This window comes from Urocampus carinirostris, chromosome 5 (assembly GCF_059441175.1).
Source record: "Urocampus carinirostris isolate Australia breed hairy pipefish chromosome 5, RoL_Ucar_1.0, whole genome shotgun sequence".
NCBI classification, from domain to species: domain Eukaryota; kingdom Metazoa; phylum Chordata; class Actinopteri; order Syngnathiformes; family Syngnathidae; genus Urocampus; species Urocampus carinirostris.
Window position 1 is genome coordinate 29,601,346 of NC_142353.1, and position 20,271 is coordinate 29,621,616.

At 39.6% G+C, this 20,271-nt stretch overlaps 1 protein-coding gene across 1 annotated transcript in view; it reads right to left on the bottom strand.

Moving 5' to 3' along the window:
* Window positions 1-20,271, bottom strand: part of adgrv1 (adhesion G protein-coupled receptor V1) — a 133,586-nt gene that overhangs the window by 87,966 nt on the left and 25,349 nt on the right. Inside the window, exons 27-66 of the mRNA XM_088336404.1 lie at window positions 19,244-19,425; window positions 18,659-19,157; window positions 18,268-18,577; window positions 17,981-18,190; window positions 17,074-17,204; window positions 16,893-16,992; window positions 16,623-16,802; window positions 16,387-16,550; window positions 16,169-16,256; window positions 15,540-15,618; window positions 14,468-14,606; window positions 14,239-14,380; window positions 13,900-14,165; window positions 13,338-13,513; window positions 13,117-13,244; window positions 12,858-13,039; window positions 11,873-12,010; window positions 11,715-11,795; window positions 11,361-11,625; window positions 11,150-11,272; window positions 9,600-9,822; window positions 9,328-9,532; window positions 9,084-9,230; window positions 7,435-7,690; window positions 6,904-7,106; window positions 6,660-6,836; window positions 5,973-6,155; window positions 5,732-5,911; window positions 5,357-5,521; window positions 4,225-4,348; window positions 4,030-4,153; window positions 3,805-3,943; window positions 3,549-3,734; window positions 2,096-2,331; window positions 1,874-2,022; window positions 1,595-1,793; window positions 1,301-1,520; window positions 995-1,234; window positions 707-856; window positions 403-623 (exon numbers count right to left, since the gene is read on the bottom strand). Coding sequence (XP_088192530.1) covers window positions 403-623; window positions 707-856; window positions 995-1,234; window positions 1,301-1,520; window positions 1,595-1,793; window positions 1,874-2,022; window positions 2,096-2,331; window positions 3,549-3,734; window positions 3,805-3,943; window positions 4,030-4,153; window positions 4,225-4,348; window positions 5,357-5,521; window positions 5,732-5,911; window positions 5,973-6,155; window positions 6,660-6,836; window positions 6,904-7,106; window positions 7,435-7,690; window positions 9,084-9,230; window positions 9,328-9,532; window positions 9,600-9,822; window positions 11,150-11,272; window positions 11,361-11,625; window positions 11,715-11,795; window positions 11,873-12,010; window positions 12,858-13,039; window positions 13,117-13,244; window positions 13,338-13,513; window positions 13,900-14,165; window positions 14,239-14,380; window positions 14,468-14,606; window positions 15,540-15,618; window positions 16,169-16,256; window positions 16,387-16,550; window positions 16,623-16,802; window positions 16,893-16,992; window positions 17,074-17,204; window positions 17,981-18,190; window positions 18,268-18,577; window positions 18,659-19,157; window positions 19,244-19,425 — 7,310 coding nt within the window. The remainder of the gene's footprint in view (window positions 1-402; window positions 624-706; window positions 857-994; window positions 1,235-1,300; window positions 1,521-1,594; window positions 1,794-1,873; window positions 2,023-2,095; window positions 2,332-3,548; window positions 3,735-3,804; window positions 3,944-4,029; window positions 4,154-4,224; window positions 4,349-5,356; window positions 5,522-5,731; window positions 5,912-5,972; window positions 6,156-6,659; window positions 6,837-6,903; window positions 7,107-7,434; window positions 7,691-9,083; window positions 9,231-9,327; window positions 9,533-9,599; window positions 9,823-11,149; window positions 11,273-11,360; window positions 11,626-11,714; window positions 11,796-11,872; window positions 12,011-12,857; window positions 13,040-13,116; window positions 13,245-13,337; window positions 13,514-13,899; window positions 14,166-14,238; window positions 14,381-14,467; window positions 14,607-15,539; window positions 15,619-16,168; window positions 16,257-16,386; window positions 16,551-16,622; window positions 16,803-16,892; window positions 16,993-17,073; window positions 17,205-17,980; window positions 18,191-18,267; window positions 18,578-18,658; window positions 19,158-19,243; window positions 19,426-20,271) is intronic.

Genomic DNA, 20,271 nt, shown 5'->3' on the forward strand with positions numbered 1-20,271 from the left:
AAAGTGCCCCTGTGTTTATGGAAAGTATTGTTTAGATATTGGAGATATTACAAAAAAAAGCATCGAATTGAAAGTTCTGCTTCAAATGCATCCCTTAAAAAAAGCCATTTTCCTCAGAGGTTTTCTTGGAAACGAGTAATTTCAATAAACTTACCAATGATCAACTGTAATGGTAAAAGCTAGAAACATATTTTTCTTGTTATTGCTTTCAATTTGGTGTGTTTTTTTGTGGTTGAAGCTTTCTTTTGATAAGCCCTATACCTATATAATTGCAAAACTAAAATATATGCAACCTTAAAAAACGAGTAAAATGGCCAAAATTGGTTGGTACCGTCTTTTCCCATTTGAGAGAAACATCTGGCATCAAATGAGTTAAGTAAATATCAACTATAGACAATTTACCTAATGTGAGTGCGCAAAAGGATCGGATTGGAATCCATTGTAGCTCCACCTTCCACAGCTACCAGTCGAACAGTGTAGAGCTCCTCCAGTTCAGGCACAGAATCAGGCCTCAGTCCGACAATTATTTCTGCCTCTCTCTGGCCTTCAATGATAAGCACAGAGCCAGACAATTCCAAAAAGTCCCCGACTATGTCAAAATCAGATTGTATCTGCCAGTGGACCTGAAAATAAAATAACTTTTAAAAAGATGTGTTTGAATTCTGGTCACATTTATTATTCCTATAAGCATTGAAAATGATTTTACCGTCACATTACCCATGACCCCCTCTCGGCGCATAACATGCAGAGAGATTTTGAATGGACCGTCTGAATCTGTGGGTTCGTCGTAGACACTTTCTCGAAGAGAATTGTCTGTGAAGAGAACTACACCGTTTGGGTCCCCAAACTTTTCAATCTGGAAGATGATTCAGATGTGTGAGTGCACAATGATAAACAGTAAAATCCTGCTCGTGACAATAACTGTGACAAAATATTTTTTCGTTATCGGTTTGATGATTATTCTGCATTATTAATGATGATAGCATTGGCTTGCCTTGAGTGTTACGGCTCCAGCCTGAGAGTCAATGTCCGCGTCCCCAGACAAAAGGCTCAGCTTTATAACAAATGTTTCCTCCACCTCCACTTCACCATGAGGGAGGATCCGGAGAGAAATAGTGCGTGTACCTTCCTCCCCATCACTAAAGAAAAAAGATCCATTTAGGGGCTCTCGGATATCTGTATTGGATGGAAGAAGCGGCTCTCTGCTGTTCGGACCGAGAACAATCCAAGCGACCTTGATAGAAAAAGACACAACAAGGGTCCTAGTATTGCACATGAGATTGGGACATTTTTATTTTACCGTTGCATCGCCTACGAGTCCGCCGGCCCTCTCCAACACCAGTGTGAGTTTTCGAGTGTCATTTGGATTCTTGATGGCGATTTGACTTTCATTGAGGAAACGCACCACACCACCTGCAGAGTCGCTTTTGTTGATGGTCACCCTGGTGACCTTATGAGAGCCGAGCACTGCCCCCCCTGTGCTTCCAACCAGCAAGATCTCAAACGCCTCCTCATTTTCACTATTGAACACCATTTAAAATGTCAATCATCATAAAAAATAAGCTTACGTTTGTTTTCATAGTATAGCTCATACCTTTCCTGGTCATCTAAAATTGTTATATTAATAAAACTAGTTCGCTGGCCCGTAACGAATATCACTGAGCCGTTGTTTGCAATGAAATCAAGAGCAGGAGTTGCGCTCAGGCCTTTGAAAATATAATCCACTGACACAGTTCCAAAAGAACCTGCAGTCCTCAACACCGGGATGGACAGAGTGCCCGTGTCCTCCTCGACTGAAAGAACGGAGCTCGAAGTTTGAAAGTAGACTGGCAATTTGGACATTCATTGAAAAGTTTCAATTGTTTACACTCACCAGTGATGTTGATGAAGTCATGTCTGAATTCTAATATACCCTCAGCGTTGTCGTTCATCAGTATTACAACAGCAAGAGATGCGATGTCTCCTATTACTGGAGGCTGATCCAGTTGGAGGCCTGATTCACCCACGGTGTAATTCACACCACTGACCAATAGAAGGAGACAGAGATGATCAAATTCCTCTGCTATGATATAAAAACAATTCCCTTTCTTTGTACCTGACATTGACGAGATCCACATGGGTGATGTTGAAGTAAAATATTTCAGGCTCCTCCGGAAGACTATCATCAAGGATACGAACCGAAACAAGTTGGGACGTCAGACCTGGGGTGAAGAGTAGACGTCCTGAAGTGGAATCAAAGTCCTCGCCGCTATTTGCTGTGTGGCCTGACGTCTGGTAGTTGACCCACACACTTCTCAAACTACCCATAGTGCGTTTTATGGTCACATTCACCTGTGGGAAAATAATCAGGAGTGCACTTTGTGCTCAAAGCAGTAACCATGTAGTTGCATCATTAACACACTCATAATCATATGCACTTCTAGCAATATCTACAATATATGTCAGTGTTATAGTGCTCATAAAATTGCTTGTCCTGATAGTTATTACTGGCAAACAAATTAAGCATTGATTGAGAGATAAAATCTCTCCTAAACTACTTTTTGGGAACATGTTTAACAAGGCTGTAAAATGCGAATTGTAAACAAAAATAGAGAGACTCATTTAATGCCAGACGTACCTCTCGCCATTTTGACTCATTTTTAAAGGCCTACAATCAATTTTGTTCTGTGGCCATATAGGCATAGGGTGTATCAAAAGAAACCTTCAACCCCCATCTTTCATTAGAAAAAATAGTGTTTCTAGCTTTTGCCATTGTTTAGTAAACAAGAGTTGAACATTGCTAATTTTCTTTAAAATAATAATTTTCAAGTAAACTTTTAGGAAAAATCTATTATTGTGAAAGGATGCATTTCAAGCAGAACTTTCAATTTGGTGCATTTTTTTAAATTTGCATTTGTGGTACCTCTAATATCTAAACAATACTTTCCGTAAACGCAAGGCCACTTTGCTTTCAAAATAACATTTATTGGATGATCACTGACTTTATGCAAAAACTTCGCAAGAACTTGCGCCTGATGTTTCCGGTTATGTAATTGAAAAAAACTAAACTAAAGGCCACACTCACCAACTCGAAGTGAGGCGATGGCGAGCCAGAAACTAATTTCGCAACAGCACCAGGTGAACTAACCCTACGCAGCCTTCTAGGAGGGTAAAAAACTAGCAGCCACGATAAAAACCGTCTCAAGGCAGTAGAAATGGCAAAAATGTCAATTCTTTTAATTTGAACACAGTGGTATGCAGCCGCCTAGCAAGGAGATAAAAAGGTGGCGCATATGTGATGTGACTGGAATCTATAGACAAGTGCGATAGAGGGACTTATTTTTGGGATGCATCTCTCCCTGAGCATGCGCGAAGGTGAAATTCCGTGCTTGTAGCTCGGCCTATGGCGGTCAATAGGGACAAAATAGGACATATTTAAACGTTATGGCATTGAATGGATTTTAAAAAATCTATTGGTTGTCAGTATTGATGTCCAGAAGCAGGTTTTTATCAGTGATCGATATTGGTAGGAAAAAGAAAGTAATCTCTAATTGTAAAGTCTTACTTACAGTTTCCTCCTCCTCAACTGCAATCATCTGCTGTTGGGTGAATGTGTAAACACCGTAAGGGTGGTCGCTAGCCGCGAAGGCTATTTTGGCCTGTCGTGCAGCGGGGCTGATTTCCAGTCCTTGGGTCATGGATGTCAGTGTTAATTGGTAATCTCGTCGTTCCTCAGGAAATGAATCATCCACAGCCTGGAAAACGAGAAAAAGCGGACAGGTGAGTGATGTTAATCTACTCACCAGAAAATTAATCCTACATTACCTGTAGAATAAAAGAAGCAGAGGATTGCTGGTCTTTCATAGTTACAGAACCAGATATGTCTACGAATTCTGTAACCGAAGCAGGCGAGATATTCCATTGCACCTGCACTTCACCAAACACACCTGGTCCACGGATAAGGCTGCAACAAAAACAGAATTTCCTCATTTTAAAATCTTTATAAGCTCTCATAAAGATTTCAAACGCCTTTCTATTTTCTGCTCTTACTTGACAACAGCACTGCCGTTATAAGACCCTTCAGGTTCTCCAATGAAAATGATTTTAGAGAACTCTTCCAGCCCTATGATTCCCAAGGCAGCCTTGTCTGCCCTGATAGTGAGGGTTGCCAAACCTTAAATGTTGCATGGGAAAAGAAATATATAACTTGTCTTAGTAGAAGTCTACAATAATTTTCTAAAGTACCATTTAAAGGATCGATGTCAGCACCGCCGTCACTGACAGGAAAAAGCTTGACAGTGAAATGTTCATCTCCCTCTAGTAAGCTGTCAGTAAGGGCTCTTATCACAAACATCTTCACTGATTCAGTCTGGAAAATCAGAAGGCAGTTAAAATGAGTATTTCAGCAAATTAGCTCTTAAAGCCCTAGTGTCTAATATATAGCAACCCCTAGTGGTATAAAAATACTTGATTATTTTAAATGAAACACTTTAATTCAAATAATAAGCAAAAACACACGTACTATCTCAAAAACATTTTAAGGTACAACTACCTCTTGTAGTAAACTATGTCACTTCAAATGCGGTATTTAGTGGGATTAAGTGCAATGAAATCCATATAATTTCAATTACTGCATTTTCCGCACAATTAGGCACACCGGATTCCAAGGCGCACCCCCAAAAATAAGCTAGTCATACATTTCTTATTTACAAAACACACTGGACTATAAGGTGCATGCAATTATAATGAGTGTCAGGGTTACTGTATTTACATGTTTTGCATTTTACACACTTCAGGTATATATTAGTGCTATGAATCATTAGTCAAAAAATGTCAAGGGTCACGGCGGTGAGAGCTCCGAAAACCTAGCCACTAGACCACTTGTGATACAGATGACATACAAAAAGGCGTTCGATATTATCTCATTATCACATTAGTTTAACTCATGGTGCCAGACACGACTGTAAGAGAATGGAGAAAACTGAAATTTTGTTCTTAAAGATAAAAAAAAAAAAGCATAACACGTGAAAAAGAACTTTGCATTTATTAGTATATTTAGGATGAAATTTCTGTTTTCTCCATTCTCTAGCATTCATTTTTGTTGCAAACAAGTTTTGCGATATAGGTCAATGATGTTTATTGATTGAGGAATCATTGCACAAATACGGATGTATACCATAAAAGCATATTTAGTAACGCACACGTTTAAATACTGAATGCTTTTCCATTATATCCACCGCATTTTGAGGCTCACGTTTAAATTTCGGTCCAAATTGGGTTTTTAGGTTCAGTTTAGAGTCCGGAAAATTAAAATTAAAAGTCACCAACTCATCATATTTCTGCAATTTTGCATCTCCACTTTACAATTTTGTTGTACCTCAGTAAACACAAGTGTCCCGTTGAGTGGTGAAAGGTCATAGAGAGCATCTCCTTCCACTTGCCAAATGAGTGTCACGTCCCCCTCTCCTCCTTCACTGCGAAGTACAGCCAGTCGGGCCACAGCCGCTGGATCATTGACAAACTCTGGCTCACTTACATTCGCCTTGGAGAAAATTGAAGTTTGGTGTTTTATAATATATTGCTTAAATCAGAATTTAATTCACAATACAATCATGTCAAACCACAAACAAGAGAGATTGGGCAAGCTACTTGACAGTTTACTATTTACTTATTTGAATGGCACAGATTAAAAAAAACAAAAAAAAAACAAGCGGGAGTAAAACAAAAGCAAAAAGCTATTTCAAGCTTGCACCTTAAGCTGTTGGAATCCAAATCGACCGCGAGGTGAATCATTGGCTGGGATGCTGATCATAACAGAGGTCACATCCCCTAGTCGAGCACCACCGATCACTCGCAGTAGAGTTACTTCGAAATTCTCCAAACTTTCCACGAGATCGTCATCTAAGATGGTGATGGCAATCACAGCTCTCCGCTAAAAGAGCCACTCAATTAGACAGTCTTCTAACCACTAATATAATAGAACATTAATTTACCTGCCCGTCTTGAAAGGTAATGTTGCCAGAAGAGGGGCTGAAATCATTTAGATCAGAAGTAAGAGGCCGAGCCTCCCAGTAGGCTACAAGTCTCCCATTTGCACCGGCAAGTCGCACGACTGTCAGATGCAAGATGTTGTCAGGTGCTGGAATTTCGTAGGCCAACGTAGCACCTGGGCTTTCCTAAAGTAAAGTTCAACATTAAAAAAAAAGAAATAAATGCTTTACTAAAAAGGATTGAAATTAATCTAATTTATAACAAAGCTTTTGGTTTAATATGCAGTATTCCTTTGGACTGACACTAAGGATGGATGCAACTGTGGCATCTACGTACTAGATATGGACGGATTCAACTGTGGCATTTTTTCCATGTAGGCAGAGAATATAAAATGGAAATGTCACAGAAAAATCAACAAATACACATGAGATTTTTTAGGTGAGTAAGTTGGAGTTTGCGTGTATAAGTCATCTCTATAAGTCCAGAGTGCTATGCGGCATAAAAATATCCTAGATGTGGGAAACTGCAAAAGTGTATAAATGGTTCCTATTCATGGACATAAACTTAAAACCGGTGAAATATTGTATATTATTTGGTTTGGGCATCGTCACCCAATTATTCTAGACATAGCATAAGGACTCTCGTCAATACTGCTAAAGTATTCCTCCTGAGCCAAATCCTACACCTACTTGTGGAGTAACAAACTGCAAGATCCCTCGAGGGTCGTCATTTTCCTGTATGGTTACTTCAGCGACTTCGATGCCAGGTCTCCATATAGAGGGCTTGTAGGTTCCATCTTGCCCACTAATTAGCTCCACAGCCGTGATATTGACCAAGAAAGTCTCTGCCAGTTCTGGGATGTCATCCTTAAAACATTTTTTTACATTTTACTTTAAATTTAGGCATAAAATAAATAGGAAAATGTTTTCTTACAGGAAGGATTGTGATGGTCACAAGAGCCACGGTTGCGCCCTCTGTCATTATAAATGTGTCAGCTTTAGGAACATAGTCTTGATCTGCTGAGGCTTGTTTGGACAGAGGTTCGTACAAGGCCGGCCTTGTCTCATAATGTATTTCTAACTCGCCAGAGGAGCCGTGCTGCCGTATTATGGACAAATTCAGATTGAGTGGAAAGCCTGCAAGTTTGGACAAAGTTGTATAATGAATAGATTAATACACAGAGAAGATACTTTTAAATACAATCAATGAATCCTTAAATTGATCTTTTGATACATTCCAGACCAATCTGCCAACCTTCCCAGAAGGATTAAGACAATTTTCAGATTGATTATATCCTGGAAAGGCCGAATTTCTTTTACAGTAAGTCTCAGTGTACCTGTAATTACTTCCTAAGAAATATAATTGGAATGCTTCTACTTAGTTTTGAAGTCTAGCCATCTTTACAGAAAACCCCAAATTGTTGATCACCACAAAACATGTTTTGTAGCCTGACAGAAGGCATACCATTTGGTTCTTGTGTTAGAGTAATTTGAGAATCCAAATGCCATCCAATCACCCCAAAAGGGGACCCATTTGGCAGGATGGTGAGAAAGGCTTGCGCCCGAAACTTGTCGATTACAGCAGCCTGTTGTATATCCTGCAGCTCTACTGTGGTCACATCAATGAGGGTGACAGTAATGTTTTCTCTCAGCTCTGCGACATCATCGGCCAACACCGTCAAAGGAATAGCAGCGACGGCCTGACCCTCTGAAAATGTTACCTATGAGGAAAAAATACAAAACATCAGAGGATTAGAAGTATATCTAATTTTAAATGTTAATTTTGGGGAATCTTCATGTAGTAAACTGGGATGACAAAACTAAATTTGAACTACAGTATTCCCTTGCATATCAATCTTTTACTCCCGTGTCCTTAATGCTTTGTGGATTTTTATGTGATATGTATATTATTCCAAAAACATGCATTCCAGGTGAATTGGCCGGTCCAAATTGTCCCTACGTGTGAATGAGCGAGTGAGTTGTCTGTCCCCGTGTGCCCAGCGATTGGCTGGCAACCAGTTCAGGGTGTCCCCTGCCCACTGCCCGATGATTGCTGGGATGGGCTCCAGCACCCCCGCGACCCTACTGAGGATAAGCGGTGTAGCTGATGAGATGAGATGAGATGTATATTATGTTGAGTAAATATTATGTTTTACAGATGATTCATACTTTTCAAGGTTTACGGCATCACTTAACAAGCGCCTTTATATTTAGCGCAATCAGAACTGCATTCTCTCTCTCTCTTTAAAAAAAAAAGAAAAAAAATCAAATGTTTGCTTTATTCCGATTTCGCAATCTTCGTTTAGTTTGGAAATTTCTGAATTTCGGTTCGTTTAGCAATTTGCATCCTTGGCAGCTGATCAGAAGCCCGCGTCGAATAACTTTGTACTTCCGGACCTTCCCAAGCGTTATAAGGTCGTGCATTTGCATATCATTTTCCAAAGTAGACGCAGAGAGAACAAAAGAAAAATGTATAAGTGGTTAGGAATCAAGCCAAATCCTCAGCCCCAGAAAAGATATTCGAAAGAAGCTATCAAAATTTAGGACGCTACAAAACGTAAACGTACATTAAAAGCATCGTAGAAAGAGGAGTTCACGTGGCTTGTAGCACATGACGCAACGCAAACATTGCATGAATGAAGATGAGTAAATACAGGTATATACTAATGGCAGATGGAAAACAGCTCTGTCATAACCATGCAATGAATGTAAGAAGTAGATTTATTGTAAACATAACTTTAAAGTCTCAGGTTTGTTTAATCGCTGTCTGCTTACTAGAGGTGCTTGTCCTAAGCTTGTCAGAGCAAAGACTGGATTGAGATAACGGATGAAATCCATAATATATAGATGGATCCAACTGTGGCAATTTTGCTGTGCAGGCAGAAAACAAAATGGAAATGTCGAGGAAAGATATCAACCAATACTCATTAAACTTTTTAGCAAGTAAACCAGAGTTTGCGTGCATCGTAACTCTTTAAACTACACGTTTTAAGTGCTTTACGGCAAGAAATACTCTATTTATATAAAAATGATTAATGGTCCATAAATATAAAACCCTGAAAGTCAACCAAGTGCTGTTCGATACATAAAAAAACTGTATGTACAGTAACACACCACTCCAGAAGTGGGAAAAATGTCTGTCGGACTTCCAGCAGCAGTCCAGTGAACAGTCAGCCGGCCAAAGGTCCCTCTTTTCCTCTCGACGGTGAGGGAGATCTGATGATTCCGCTCCATCTCCTCAACCTCTAGAAACCTAGAAACCTGGAAAGTGTCAGCACTTTAATTACATTGTTTTTTTCCAATAACTTGAACAAAAAGATCTGGATGGCATTTGATGACACAAAAATTAAAATTTTACCAGGGCAAATCCAACCACTCCATGGGCGTTGTCATTGCTTGGAACCTCTATGGTCACTTGACCCCCATATCCAATCTCTGCCCCACCCTTTGGATTCTTGAGGCGGACCTTGAAGTGCTCCTGCACTTCAGGAATATCATCATCTAAGACATTAATAGCGATCTGCAACTCACTGTCCCCGGGCAAGAAATGCAACTCGCCAAAGCTGGGTTGGAAGAAAACGAAAATGTTTGTTGAACTTTGTAGCTAATGATATAACATTTTGCCATTACCTGGGTATGAAGTCAGATTGATTAGAAACTGATGTCAATTGATAAACCCTAAAGCGATTCTCCTCAGAAGAAGCCAAAAGTGTCTTGGTGCTATTGAGAAATGGGACACTCAAGGAGAGGAACCTCATGGCTGGTGGCGCCGTGAGAATGATGGTAAACAGGCTGTCATCAGACATCCACAAGTACAGAGATGAGCCGTTTCTACCAGCAAGCATTATGTAAACTGCAAAGAGAAAAGTAATCAGATAAGGCTATACAAAAAACTATTGGGGAAAATAAATAAATAAGTAACACCATACTACCGTAAATTCCGGACTATAAGCCGCTACTTTTTTCCCAAACGTTCAACCCTGCGGCTTATTCAGTGATGCGGCCAATTTATGTAATTTTTCTAACAGCCGCCAGGGGCGCTCGAGTACAAAAGGTAAGATTTAGACTGGTGGCATATATGCGCCGAGGAAGACTGCAACTTCTTAGCTTGAGCACAATTTAAATTAGCGTAGACATATCCTCACCATGTAAATTGCAATAAGAAAGGCACAAGCTAAAAAGCAATTGAGCAGTCCGATAAAGAAAGAAACAGAGCTACTGCACGTAAACTTTGCTTTGCGAGCGCGTTGCTAGCGTGTTTTTGAAGAAGGGAGCGTATAAGACAAAGTCTCTTACCCATACTGGGAAAGACGACTTTGATGACGTTGATTATAAGGAGGACGGTTTAACGTGATTTCCGTACCGTTATATTTTTTTAACAGACCCGCTTACAGTGTTGCGAGCGTGTTGCTACCCTTCACAGGCACGGTTTGGGATGAAAGTTATAATATTATTATTAAAGCTTTGAAAACTCTCTCGGTGTACCGTCTTTCTTTGTAAATATGTGTAACCATGTATAATATGTATTTGCAACTGTATATTTTTGTAATGTATTTATTTTAGAGACTTATTCTGATATGTTTTCCACGGGCGAATAAAAACGGGGGCTGATAGGAAGTGGAGTAAAGGTGAGACGTGTTTGTGGACGCAGCGGACAATAGTGGATATATATTTTTCCCACCCTTACCTTTGGAAATATACATTTTTTTCCCTTGGATTGTTTTCAACGGGACCCGGACTCTGCAGGTCTGCATCAAACGTTAAGTACCGATATCATTTTCCGTTAATTTTGCCGGCTGTGGTTTTTGGATTGTGTACTTTATATTCAGTTACAATCGTGGGACTCAAAGTCGGGTTTGGGTTAATTTTGTGATTGTGTTGCATGGTTTAATGTGGGCGCATGCGGCTTATATACAGGTGTGGCTTGTGTAAGTACAAAAGCGGTTATCCCCTCAAAATGTGGTGGGTGTGTCTTATAATCAGATGCGCTCTATAGTCTGGAATTTACGGTATATTAAAAGATAAATATATTTGAAAAATAATAATTAATTCAGTAAAATATATAAAACAACAAATACAACAATAAATAAACAAATAAATCATAAAAATAAATACAAAATTATAATATGCAATTAAAAAAAATAAAAAGGCGTTAACACTTGCAATCTGAAAGAACTTACTGAGTTTAGAAGGAGCCGTGAATACATGAAAGGAGTTAAGGCCGGGAAGAGTGATGGACTGCTGCCACTTAGGCGAACGCTGTCCTAATCTCCAAAGGAACACCTCACAGGAAGGAAGGACACCTGCAGAAATGCCACAATGCATGCTTATCCTTCTACTTTTCCCAATGTGAATTAGGTTGTCAGAAAATCAACAAAGAGGGGACAACACCTTCAAGAAGCACCAAAAAAAGAATGTCCTCGGATTCTGTCTGGATTGTATCCACTTGGCTGACTTTGCCTGTGATGGGAAGGGCTTGCGGATTCCCAAATCTCCCGTTAATCCAACGGAGAATCAGGCAACTCGTGTTGTCTTTGTTCAAGCAAACTGCTAAAAAGGGAACTTTCGTGCGGGTGAACGGAGTCACACTGACAATAGGGTCGTCAAAATCAAGTGTGTAGAGGAGGGTGAAGGAGCTGCTGGTCCATTCAAAGATCTATCAATTGAAACAAGAGGTTGTTGGGGAGTGCCTTTAACTCATTCCAGGCCAAAGGAAAGGATAGAAGTGAAGATTTTTTACCCTACCTGATGTGCTGCTATGAGAAAATCTCTGTCGTCAGTTGAGAAATGTCTAACTTCCATGGCGTTCACGCTTATGATTTGTTCCTAACAAAAGACCACAAAAAAATCGACATGAGAAATATGTAGTAAATAGCGAAAATGCAATCAGGTGCTGTACCGACCAAGGTGACACTGAGGTCCCTGTGCAGTTTTAGGATGCTGAGGTTGGCTGCAGGTGTGCCGCCATGTGTAATTGCGATGTAGCTGGTATTTTTGAGCACAAAACCAAAACAAGAACTTGGGTCCTGAATCCTGACAGACTGGGGACAGAGAAATAAGTCTTGGATGAGTTTAAAAAAAAAAAAAATAAAAATAAATATATCGAAATAAAGTGGTGCTTCAAACTTAAACCGCTCAATGTTGGCTGTTGAAGTATGATTTGTTAAAAGGTTTGATATATTTTTCCCAAAATAAATGAGGTTAGACTCAGTATGGCTCACGTACAAAGTATTTTTTGTTTTTTTTAAATCCAACCAGTAATGTAGAAGGATATAATACTGACATAGAAATATATTAATAATAATAACACTAATAACACTTTCTTCCCATCACAACATTGGACCTGTTGATGGTCTCCTCTTTCTTTATGAAAGTTGAAATCGTAGACTTAGGTAAGCAATACTGGTTAGCAAGATCAGACATATGAGCACAACTCTTATGTTTACTCATATTGTGTTTTTTCAATTCAATAGCAGTAAATACTGTCTTCTTTGTCACCTTTGTTTTTTCAGATGGGCCTTTAAGACACAATGAAGGGGTTGATAATCCCAAAAAGCACAAAGCACATCAAGTAATAAACACTTAGTAGAGGGTTTCTTTTAGGTCTATTTATTTTGGATGCTGAACAGCAAAGAACATAGTTCCGAACAGTCATAGCTTGATCCGGTCGCGCGCAGCCCGAATGCTCTTTTTTGGTTGAAGTGAACGGTTTAAAAGCTGAAATACATAAGCGATGTGAAATTTTTCTCTAAAGTTTGGGCCAAGGGTCAAGTTGGTCGAGGGTAAAGGCGTTCGAAAGCTGAGGCACCACTGTATATGAAATCACATCAGTTACATTGAATGAGCCTTGAAAAAGAACAGAAAAATTCAAGTAGATTCGTGACGTACCTCAACAGGCACAAACACTCCTTGCCATTGATAGAGAGTAGCCAATGTGTGAGAATATCCCACAGCAGGACGCAGATCAAGTCTTAGAGCAAGGACATTTGGCATTCCAGGGACAGAGCACCAAGTTAATGTAGGGCTATCCTCAAAGCTCTGATATAAGTTCATTATCGGAAGGGGGCCATCTTCAAGAGGACAAGAAACATTGTGAATATATGCTGCAGGTATAGTTTGCCCCTGTGAGCATATTTGTCGACATTACCCGAAGCAATAGCGGTGTCTGACTGTGTCTCCCATTCTACGCTGACAGTAGACTCCAGGCCTTTGCTGCGAGACACTGTAAGGAAGACTGGTCCACCTCCTTCATTTGCCACCACTTCTGTCGTAGTTCTGTATGCAGTAGACATAAGTTAGTACACATCTATCCATGTTATCATATACAGCAATTAAAACGTTCCATAAACAACTGAATGATTTATTGACCTATCAAGAGAGGGTCCAATACGGAACAAGCCAGAAGGAGCAAAGTTCTCAAGGACCGTGATGACAACATCCAATTGATCACCTAGACGAGCACCACCGGTTGGGTTGGACAGGTTAATTGTGAATGTTTCATTGGCTTCGGGCTCAGCATCCAGCAACGCTCGGATCTCCAGCATCTGAAAGAGAAAACCCCGGACATGCATCCAGTCCAATTAGTGATCATAGCTTAAGATAACTATGAGGTGAAGATGGAGGAAAATATCACCTGTAAACCATGTATTATAAAAACAAAAACTATAAATAATATAAATGATTCACAGCTGAAAATTGGTTAACGGTAAAAAGTTCAAATAAAACAGCCAGAAAAATTGTCTCGTTTTTCAACCCAAGAAATTGATCAAATTTACAAATGGAGTGGGTCAATGGAGAGCTGAAAGGGCAACCAGTAGTAAAAATAAGTAATTCCAAATATTGTTCATGTTGTAAAATACCCAATATATATTTGCAATATTTGGAAAAGACAGAAACTATAACAAGCGAAATTGTTAATAATTATCCTCACCTTAAAGCTTACGCCATCCCCCAGTACCACGATCCCTTGGGCTGGTGTGAGATCCCCATCGGCAAGGCTGCCGTTGGCATCTGTTAAATTGAACTCTACAGTCACAGTACCGAATGTCCCCTCCTCTGGGTTACGAACCACATAAAGGATGGCCACGCTCTCGTTCAACCCTAGCTCGGACGTGGGCTCCTTCAGTAAGAATTCCTTGCTGGTGTTGAAAGACAAGACACCATGTCCGTCGTCGCTCGCCAGGATTGTTACAGTGGCTGAAAAGAAAAAAAAAAGAAAAAGTAGGTTATGGTTGTTTTTTTGAGGGGCATTTATGATTAAACAACTAACCTGTTGTATTGGTGCCAAGTTGAAGTCCAGGTGATGGATTGTACAGTGACAGCTGGAATCGTTCTTCTCCTTCTGGGATGATGTCGTCGATGATCTGCACGTCAACAAACTTGTGCTTTTCACCGTTGACGAAATGGAGAACCTGGGTGGACAGAATTACGTGTTAAAAAAAAAAAAGATAAAATAAAGCCTAAACTCTGTATCTTGGAGCATGTTGGTACAACTTTACAGTTTCACTGATGTTGTAGTCCAGGCCTTGCTGGGCTTCCAGGTTCTGAGCATAGAAGGAAAGAGAAACATTCCCATATGTTCCTTTGTTCCTGTAGGCCACCAGGGTCAGAACTCCTAACGTTTCATTCACTTCAAACCTAGAGGTCAAAGAATTTTTGTTTTTTTCACATATAGATTTTCTTTTTCAGGCATGTGGCAACAAACATAACAACACACCATGAACAAAAAAAAAGTGATGATGGGTTGGGACCAAAGGTTTATAGCAGGGATCGGGAACGCTTTTTTGACCCAGGAGCCTTACAAGTAAAATATTTTGATGTATTTTGGAGTGAGAGCCACTCCATATATTTTAGAGAAATAATATTAAAAAAAACGCTAAACCCGCTCTTCAGACAAAAACTCACTTTTAAGCACATTTTATTTCACTGTGTGACATGTGATGATTTGATAACATTTATAAAAAGTAATAATCCCAAAGAATGTGTCCCAGATCAACAAACATACCTCTTTAAATTCACCCTCCTGTGGTTACTTAAGATCTTTGAGCTTTATTTTGGCATTTTTTGTAAATAATAGTTTCAAAACAAGGTGCAAGCAGAGTTGTTTTGTAAACATGTCACAAAATTAGGCAAATGAAAATTATACGGATGTATTTCCTATTCGCGCAGTGAGCAAGCTGTGTGTACAGAGATCTGCCCACCCCTACTGCTTTCCCATTCAAATTTCCCTGGGTTGGCGTTTTTGAGTGTTTACAATTTGCTCTTTGGGCATTTATCATAAAGTACCTCAACAGTGAACATACATTGATTAATGAGCTTCCATATAAAGGATTCCTTAGAGACATACAGCAAAAAACGGAAAACGGGGTATGTTAGTGTAACACTATGACTGTAAGCTGTAGTTAAGACTGTGCCAAACATATACTGGACCGAACCCATTGACATCTAAATTCAATTTGCCTTTGCATAAACTAACATCGGAATGACACAGAGAAACTCATCTTGGGCCACATTTTAAGCTTTTTGGAACTTGATGACATCAACAAAATGAAAGAAGACATGATTTCTTACATGGTGTTGGTCCATTCAATGACTCCTCTAATTCCATCGTTAGCAGCGATGATGACCTCTGATATCAAACCTTGAGTATCTATAGCATGGAAGATTAATATATAAGTGTAGTTAAATTGTCATTTCAAGTTTTAACTTCAACTCTACAAGCTCTAAAAGGAGTTGGAATTAGCATATAAAAGCAAGTCAGACTTCAGTTTTTCTTACAACGTAATTTTGTTTGGTAAGTTTATCTTCTCCCGTGTAAACACCATTATTCCCTTTTTATGGAAAGTATCAGCCTTTATCCAAGACACATAACTAATGTCTTGTGGGATGGAACTCTCCCATTCAGAAGCTTAACTTTGCCATGAATTACAGCATACACAGTAGCAGTAACAAGGAAGCTCAAATATGAAATAGGGAAACGAGACTAGATTCTGGATTACTATTTAAACCCTGGGTACATCAATGCATAAATTACCTGTTAATGAGCAATACACGACTTCTACCCACACAAAGCAAGGTAGTGAAAATTGTGAGAGAGCGAAACAAGGGAAGTTTTTTTTAATTAAAACAAAGAATACAACAAAAAATATCAATAAATGTTTTAAAACTGGGAAAAAAGTTATGATAATTTGCATGCTCACCGAGTTGAGGAACTGTGGTAAGGGTTGTTAGCAATACTGCAGATGTAATGTTGACCAAGAAGTATTCCTGCAACTCTGGAATGTCGTCCTGGTAAAACAAACAAAGATAAATATTAAAAAGTATATTTAATTAAAGATTATAGCAGTCTTTTTAAACATGTTTGGACGACTGGATTTTGGACTGATTTTAACCATTTGTCCTTGGTAACAGTCATTACCTGCAGTATATTGACTGGAATGGCAACAGAAGTTTGACCATCCTGAAGAATCACAGAGCCAGTTCCAGGTATGAAGTCTTGTCCGGGTTCAGCAAGAGCACCTTCAACCTGAGAGATGTCCTCTAGGGATCCTTTGATTATCTCATAGGTCACATTCACAGCTCCTGAAGAAAAATAAATGTGAGTAATTATACAAAAAATGACCCAGGAACTAAAACTAAAAAATGCAAACTGACCTGAGGAACCAAACTCCCTTTTGATGTCGATATTAATGGTATGTTCTCGCTCTTCAGTGATCACCTTAAGAGATGATGGTGCAATAGTCAACAACCCAAATGGTTCGTCACTGGTGTCCACTGTCAACACTGCCACGCTTCCCTGACTGTCCAATGTGGCGTGGCCAGGTGCTGCAACACCTTCAATACAGAAATGGCATTTTATATTTTCAAAACAGTTTTTGTTACGGATTTTTGATACCATAAAAATAAACTGTGCTTGAGTTGTACCAAAGGTTTTTATGTCCGTCAAGAAAATTCTGTATTCAGCTTTGTCTTCTGGTGTGATATCATCAAGAATCTGTATTGGAATAGTCCCATTCAGTTGTCCCTGTAGGATATTGAAAAAAAAACAACAAAAAACATTTAAAGCTGCTCTCACCAACTCACCATATGGTCTTTCAGTTTTTACCTCATGAAACGATAATTTCCCTGAAGTATGAGTGAATGTTCTGCCTACAAACAGACCTTCAATGACCCAATCCAACGTGACATTACCACGACCCGGAGCGGTCCTCAAAACTAACAAAGTCAGCTTTTCACCTATAAAACAAAATTATCTGGTATATTATCTGGTAGATCAAAATTAAGAATGGGTATGTTTACATGCAGGAAATTTTCTGATTAGAAACAGAATGTTGCCAGCATTTTGGTTATGTAAAGCCATGTAAACCGCACAAAAAATGGGGGCCCCAATACAACTGTGAGTATTTCTATTGACATTATTGGGTTAGTCCTTTTATTTTACAATTGCTGGTGCATGTGCGTGCATTTGCACTATCTAATCGCTGGTACATGCGTATACATTTGCATAATCCAATTGCTTGTGCGCAGTTTCCCAGCTGAAATATTTTAAACTGACAAATGACTGTGGGACTTGTGGTACAGAGATACACGCAAACTCCGGCTTACTCACTAAAACGCCTCATGTGTATTGGTAAATTTATCTGGGACATTTCCATTGTATTTTCTGCACCCAGTGAGAAAACACCTTAAGTGTATCCATCTCTATACCGTAGTAGATTTCACAGTTGTATCCATCGATATTGTAAGTGTATGGTTTTAGCTAGCCATGTACTAGCACTGTACTTTGTTGAATTTGGTGAGTTACATGAATCAACAGTCCATTTTGCGTAATGACGTCACTCCCGCTTCACCCATGTAATAGAAAAACTCGCAAATGCCATGGATACAGGCTATTTGTTTGTCTTTAAGCATGTACATGATCCATTAAGATTGCTCCAGACATTAAATATCCCTTTTCCAGTTGGATTATTGCATGCATGTAAACATAGTCAGTGTTACAAGTGGAGACACACCCTCTCTGCTGATGACTGATCGAGACGCCGGATGGAATCCCACAATGCCCGCCACATTATCATTAGCCAGAATAACAATGTTGACAGTATCCGAGCTGGGCTGGATTCGACTCCCCCCTTCTGTATTCACAAGTCCGATCATGAGGTTCTCGTTATCTTCTGGTTCAACGTCATCCCTTATTAAAATCTCAATTGTCTTTTTGAGATCACCTGCATTTGAGTTACCAAAAGAGTAGTGAATCATTTGGACAAGCAACAAATACATGATATAAAAAAGGATGCCTTACCATCAAAAACCAGAGTCCCTCCGGTACCAGTGAAGTCTTTACCTGGTGTGGCTTTTCCTCCGACAAACCTCCATTCAACAGTGACTGTCCCTAAGTTGCCTCCTCTCCTTTCAATGACCAAAGGAACCACCACCACAGGTTCTTCATGCACCTCAATGTAAAGTCCCTTGTTAGTTGCGTTAGGACTGGTGCTGTATATCAAAAACACACCAAACGCATCTCCATTCAACCCGATGGTGACCACTGCTTTATCTGGCTGGCCAATAGAAGGCAAGTTTCGCTGGTCTGCAGTCATATTTATCAGCTCTACCTTTAAATGACACAATGACAAATATTTACAATGTCAAAAGGGTAAAAACTAAACAAGCAACTCTACTGTGGTGTCAAATACCTTTAAAATCTGTATAGCAAAGCTTTCATCCATCTCAGGAAATTTATCAGTCAAAATAAGCACAGTGAGGTTTGTTTCCCCTGAACCTTCTTCCATAAAGGCACTCCCAACCGTCACAGAGATGTAGTCGCTCCCTGCCAGGGCCTGGCTACTGAACAATACATCGGCTGCAGTCCCATTTTTCACATAAGTAATGACCTGAGACGTTGTTTCAAGTTCATCAGCCCCTGAAGTCACCCAAGTGCAGGAGAGTGGGATTCTGTTTGAAGATACGGAGAAGGCTTGGCAGGCACGCTCTCTTAAACATGCTGCAGCACACGCAGCCAAGGAATCAGAAACACCGGTGATGTTAAATGACCCCTGAGGCGCTGTGGCTGGCAGCCCTGGTTTTGGGGTGTTGTAGTAAGTGAGCAGATTCTGGTTTTCAGCTTGCACTGAGTCAACCAGGTCAATGTCTGAGGTGCTGTACAGGATTCGCAACCGGCCAAAATGCCCATCACTGTATTTCAAGTACAGGAATAATTAAAAAATTATAACTATAATAAAAAAAAACATAAAAGAGGCACGCTTTGTTCTTACAGTTACCTTCTTTGGACAGAAATATTGGCGGCAAAGACTCCCTCAAGCGGCTCCTGGATGCGGTAAACAGACTGTCCAAAGTATACCGTCCCATACGGATTGTCGTTGGCAGGCACTTGAATGTTAACAGATGTATCGGCACCGAGGTTTCCACCATTACTGGCACTGGTGAGTTCTATCTTTATAATCTGCCGAAGATACAATTTCAAATCAATGATAGCGATTACAGTCCCTAAGTAGATGATATTTTGCCAACATTTTCTTTTTTCATTCCCTCTTTACGCCATTTTCCCCACTTTTTGACTTCAACAACAAATTATTTTGTGTGCCTAAAAATTCTAATTTAAACTTAGTGGTGTTCGAGTTGCGTCTCTTAAGAGTCTGTCTGCTATTGGTCAGAGTCATAGAAGATGCTCTCCTGCTATTGGTTCCCGTGATAGCATAATTACAATTAAGATATCTTATTGGCTGAACTCCATCACACAATGCCTTTCTCTCACTTTGTACGATTCAAAGTTATAATAAAATGATAAAATCCTGTTTTTATGCTGTATCTATTAGTATGCACCCAAGACTTGCAGTGATGCAACAGGGGGAAACATGATAACAACTTAATCTTAGCTTGTTATTATCAAGTAATACATAGAAGGCCCACGCATCATTAACCTTATTAAAGAAGGCTGTAAAAAATGTACAATCGAGACAACTGTTAGGATAAAGGAAGCAATGTAATCATGTACACATATGGTGCTGTTCAAAATAATATCAGTGCAATGTGACTAACCAGAATATCTCTGTTTTTTAGTACAATTTTTATTGTTACATGCCAGATAAGTTACCAGTAGGTGCAATAAATTCTCAGAAAACAAACAAGACCCAACATTCATAATAGGCACGCTCCAAAGGCTCTGCATTTGGGCAAACAGTTAAAAGAGCGCTGTTAAAAAATAGCAGTATGACAAACAATCTCTTAGTTCAAAAAACGTTGTGAATCAGGTGTGAATCGGGTGGCGCCTATCATAGGAAGATGACAC